At 45.0% G+C, this 5,568-nt stretch overlaps 1 protein-coding gene across 1 annotated transcript; it reads right to left on the reverse strand.

Annotated features, from left to right (window-relative positions):
• Window positions 1-1,550: 1,550 nt before the first annotated feature.
• Window positions 1,551-5,186, reverse strand: rnf26 (ring finger protein 26). The gene has a single exon (XM_083637199.1). It carries the CDS (start codon window positions 4,772-4,774, stop codon window positions 3,359-3,361), a length of 1,416 nt encoding a protein of 471 aa, XP_083493325.1. The 5' UTR covers window positions 4,775-5,186; the 3' UTR covers window positions 1,551-3,358.
• Between the last annotated feature and the right edge of the window lie 382 nt (window positions 5,187-5,568).

Here is a 5,568-nt window from a genome sequence, read left to right on the forward strand (position 1 = left end):
ATGTCATGTGTATAACCCCTCTGCTAACATTTCTCATTGCATTCTAGTAACCAGTAAAAATCTGCATCGTCATCCTCCACATTTGAAAATAACCTCATCAGCTCTGTCACTGTGTGTACAGGACGTCCTGAAAGGAGGGTCAAATAAGAGAACCAAATTTGGTAAAAAAGGCAGAGCTTTAAAAAATGTGATTTACTAAGTTGATAGGAATGTATGATTTAAACAGGGCTCTGCAATTTGTGAACTAGACGGGCAGTTAGCAGCCACATCCAGAGGGACATTCCTGTACTCTACGGATATGAATACTAGTTGTACTTGTAATACATACGGTACTCATTAGTACTCATCAGTTACATTGATAACATTTCCTTCGGTGAAAGAAGGAAGTATGCCTAAATTGCAGGCCAACTATTGAGACACTGCAGAGTCACAGGGTAACTACATTTTGTATGGTGCTGCCTTTAGGTGTAGGAATGGTGAGGAAAAACACAAATTGACACCGTAACAGTTCACATCTATCCCTGCACTTTTGTTGCAATGCATTCTCACCTTCAATACTCTGTTGCTATGAAAAAGGCCAATGTCCACCAGCTGTGGTACTGCTGCCGGAACAGACTCTCGCCCATGTAACAGATGGGCAACGCATGCGGTAGGGATGTTCATTTTGAACAATTTCCATAATCAAAAATCGGGAAAATTAACGATCAATTTTCGATAGCGTAATAATAATAATAATAATTATATATATATATATATATATATATATATATATATATATATATATATATATATATATATATATATATATATATATATTACTCTGGTCTGGTAATAACGTTGCGCGTTCTCGACCTGTGTAGTAAGAATATCAGACACTAGGTGGCCAGGTAAACAAACATGTTACATGTCAGGTTACATGATGCAATCGGCGTCTTCCAGCTTAGCTGACAGCACAAGAGTCAAATCAACAGGCCTGAGCCTCACTGAGGTCCGCAGACCGCTGGGTGCGTTTGTTTGTGTTCCCGGCGCATGCCGGTGTGAATTCCCCATGTTTAAAACAGTTTTGTTGGCACAAAGGCCCGTGCCCAGCCAGAAAACTAGAGACTATATGAAGCTCCACCTCACGTTAGTCGGCTGTGCAATGGAGCGGGGCGAGGAGGAACGAATTCCACCCAAACCTAGTCCGCAGAAAAAGAAATAATAATAATAATAATCGATCAAAATTCCACATGATCGAATCAATTCCTTAACGATCAATTATCGATTTTCGATAATTGATGAACATCCCTAGCATGCCGGACAGCAAAAATACAGGTGTGTATTTTTCAAATTTTTTATGGATCCACATGCGTCTGACAAGATTACATGGGTGTGGGTTTGTTCAGGCAGCCGCACCGAGCTGTACCGCGGCTGGTGGACATAGGCCTTAACTGTAGTACAGAGACAGACAAAAGACACTGTATAAATGATTGTTTTATTATGAACTCAGACTTGCCAGTATGGCAGCCATAACGCTTACAAAATACATTCATGACTTTGTATCCCTCACCACTGCACACACAGGCCATACAGATATTGAGTCACTGTAGGCAGCGTCACAACGGACGAGGGTCATCTGACCTGTTGAGGGTCATGTGCCCTGTTATCAACCAATCTGCAGTTAGGAATGCCACTGGGCTTATTAAAGGGCTTTAGGAATACCTGAGAGGAAGAGGTGTGAGGAGATTACAGTCTGGTCTCTAGAACTCATTGATCAAAGTATGACAGTCAGACCAATCATTTACCCATGTCATGTGACAGTCAGACCAATCATTTAGCCGTGTCATGTGACAGTCAGACCAGTCATTTAGCCATGTCATGTGACAGTCAGACCAGTCATTTAGCCATGATGTCATGTAGTCCTACAGTCACAAAGATAGCCCACAACTAAAATTACTCTTGAGAGCCATGCAAATTGTTTCAGAAAACAGTTCTCATGTAGGACATCAAGTCATACACAATATATGGCACTCTCATTTTCCAATAATATGATTCTGCACCACCCGCCACCCAGAATAATACAATAAGTGGTGTCACACAAATAATGCGCTGTAAACTGTGAACACTGATCAATAACATTTCAGCTTACTGTCAACAAATGAAAAACAGAAACATGAAATTGTAAACCCTTAATATAGTTTATGGTCCTTTTATACAAAGAAATCTATGTTTTATTACAACTACGAAAGGAGAAATCCTTTTATGATTATGTGTTTGGAGTGGCTATATGCCAATAAGTGGAAGGCTGGAATAAGCCCCATCAACAGAAGCGATAAACCAATTATAGCCATATTGGACTGTCAAATTATAAACCACTTTCCCAAAATACACAAAGCCCTTTCTACTCTTTTCTCTGTGTGAAAAACTCTACAGAGAGAAACTGAAGTGGTCACCATGTGCAGAAGTCTCTTTTTAGTTTAAAAGCTCACGCTACAACAGGTCATGGTGTCTCTTTTGCATGCTTTTAATGCATATTATTACTCTTACAGGAAATACGCTGTAGACAATATGGATGTGATATTATCATATTGATCGCATATTGTATTCGCAAGCGCAACACAGTATTAGTTTGCTTTCTTCAAAGCTTGGCTCACTGAAAGCACAAGACACATTTTAAGACCTAAGTGGTGGTAAACATTTCAGCATCAGGGATGGGACTAGAGCTGTCGATACATTTTCTATCGCTTATAACGATTAGTCGATAGACAGGAAATTAATCTACAACTATTTTTATAATCGATTAAATCGTTTAGACTAGTTTTAAGGGGGCCTCACTCACATTATCTCGCTCCAGCTTCTTAAATGTGAATATTTTCTTTCTTTTCTTACTTTCTTTAGTCTTCTATGACAGTAAACTGATTATCTTTGGGTTGTGGACTGTCGGTCAGGACAAAAGGAGACTTTTGAGAGGAAGTCATCTTAGGCCTTTTCACCATTTTGGGGACATTTTATAGACCAAACGACTAATCGATCGATTAGTCGAGAAAATAATGGACAGATTCACCGACAATGAAAATAATCGTTAATTACAACCTAGGTGGGACACTGCAGTGCAGACTTCTGTGACTGCAGAACCTGAGACTCATCACGGTAACACTGGGAATTAAAACAGACACATCTAGCAGAGATTGCGGGCTATTTGACACCCCTCTTCTAAACTGCTCTCAGAGATTGCATAGGTATCAACGGAAACCACTCCATAACCTTGTACCTAAAAAAGAAGAAGCCAAACAACCTCCTCTCAGTGGTGATAAAACATGCACTAAAGACACGCCTATAATCATGGTATAAGCCCCCAGATCCACATCCATTTAGTCCCTCAGAGATACACATCCATAGTGTTGAGGATCATATGCCGACACAGCGGGCAGTTCTGTTGGTAGATGGGCTGCCTCAGGAGGATGTTGGTACAGCCTCGACACAGACAGAGGTGTCTGCACGGCAGCAGCACCACCGTCTTGGTACAGTCCTGACAGATCACACACTTCTTCCTCTCCTCCTGCTCCTTCAGCAGGGTCAGCAGGCTCTCGGCGCGGGGAAGCTCACCGTCTTTGCCCGAGGAGGAGGCCAGTTTCTTTAGCGGTCTGTCGGTGCTGCAGCTCGGTAAAACTAAATCCAGCAGCTCCCGATGGGCCCCGTCTCCCGCTCTTCCATCCGGCGGGTCCCGTCTGTCCTCTCCTGGGTCCCCACGCCCGTCCCCCCCCACTCTGTTGTTGTCGTTGTTGTTGTTGCCCCACTGGACTTGTGTCCTCAGCGCCAGTCTTAATCGACTGCCTTGTCGAGACAGCTGCTGCCAAAGCCCCCTCTCGAGCAGGTAGAGGCGACGGAGCGATGCGTGGGTCGTACGCGCTGCGCGTGATATATGGTGGTATAAGTTGGAGGCCATGTTGAGCCACATAGAGGCGAGGCGGCGTAGAGCCACACAGAGTCTGTGCAGGGCAGGGACAGAGTTGATGTGATTCACAGTTCGCAGCGCCGCCTGTCGTGTCAGCTCCGGGTTCAGGTAGAGCGTGGTGGCTACGGCGATGGTGACGGTGAGCACCAGGCCGTAGAGGTTCAGGATGAAGATGCTGACGAAGATGTGCGTCAGCGAGACCAGGAAGTCCAGCAGCAGCTTACAGGGCGACCACAGGACGTCCAGCAGCAGCTTACAGGGCGACCACAGCAGGCTGGAGGTCCCCTGCAGGCTGCTGTACAGGAAGGTGAAGGAGGTCAAGGTGAACTCCAGGACCTTCCCCAGCGGGCTGGACACCGTCTGCCACACGCCGATCAGGCCCGAGTAAAGGTTCTGGGTGGTGGTGAGCACGTTCTGGGTGGCGATGAGCACGAAGTTGACCACCGTGTTGGCGAAATAGACAAGCAGGCTCACAGCGATGCCGCAGCACTCCACTACAGACAGCACACCTCGGTACAGGTGCTCCTTCCCTCGGAGGAGGACGTGCATGGACAGGTAGCCTACCATCTTGAGGCTCTCCAGCAACCCCTCTAGAAGCAGTAGCCCACTCCCGAGCATGGCGACAGTCCCATTGGCCATGGACAGCACGCAGAAGAGCATGAAGTTCCCCAACTCCACCAAGGAGGTGACCAGCAGCATGGGGAGGCTGTTTATAAAGGCGATGGCCGCTAACACGAACCGGACCAGCGTGTGGACAACGACGAAATTGAGGTCCAGCAGGAAGCAGACGACGTCGATGCATTTTCCTACAGTGGAAATAACAAAGTTCACCAAAGCCATGATCAGATACAGCAGTTGCTGAGGCTAGCTTAGCGTTAGCTTATCGACATTTAGCTCGGTGCTTTCTAGTAGTAGTAGAGGTAATGCTAACGCTCTCTAAGGCAAAGTCCATGTCTTGTTCGGTTCGGGTGAGATGCCCAGCCGGTTACCAGACGTTGATGGGACCGAGCTTGTCCGTCATGCCAGGGGAACCAGTTCAACGTTCCTCATTACGCTGGACAGGAGTTTGAGATTAAATAATTGTGACGAATATCAAAACACGGCTAACACACACGCCTAGAGGCGGATGTTTTGTTTCAAAAACGAATGAGACACTTCCGTTTAGTTTCCGGGTGTCGAACGCAAAACGTCCTGCTCCTTGGCAACGTTTGATCAGACTGCCGCTTTGTGAAATCCATAATCTACAAAAATGACAAATCCAGGATTATCCAGCGAAGTCAAAGAACAAATAAAAACCACAAAGAGAGCTTCGAGCTGCTTCTTCTTCGCTTTCTTTTTCTTCTTCTTTAAGATGTATTGGCGGTTGACAAACAGCGAGTTGGTACATTACCGCCACCAACTGGTATGGAGGGTGATCAGACTAGTATAGTTAGTATTTACAAAATGAAATAATAACATCCTCATATCCTCTCAATCATATTCGTTGTTCTAAGATACTCAAATAGGAATCGATAACATTTCTCTCCTGAGTTATTTTGCAAAATATCTATTAACTCAAAGTTTACTTTCATCTTGAACCAGCTGCCTTCTTTCTGCCTTGTATCTCTGACAGTGTAGTAGGCTATTACATTTTC

This window comes from Poromitra crassiceps (genome assembly GCF_964638095.1).
Source record: "Poromitra crassiceps genome assembly, chromosome: 5".
Classification (NCBI taxonomy): domain Eukaryota; kingdom Metazoa; phylum Chordata; class Actinopteri; order Beryciformes; family Melamphaidae; genus Poromitra; species Poromitra crassiceps.

What these genes read in the sequence shown, in the direction of transcription:
- rnf26 (XM_083637199.1), bottom strand. Translation starts at nt 4,774, where the DNA reads ATGGCTTTGGTGAACTTTGTTATTTCCACTGTAGGAAAATGCATCGAC.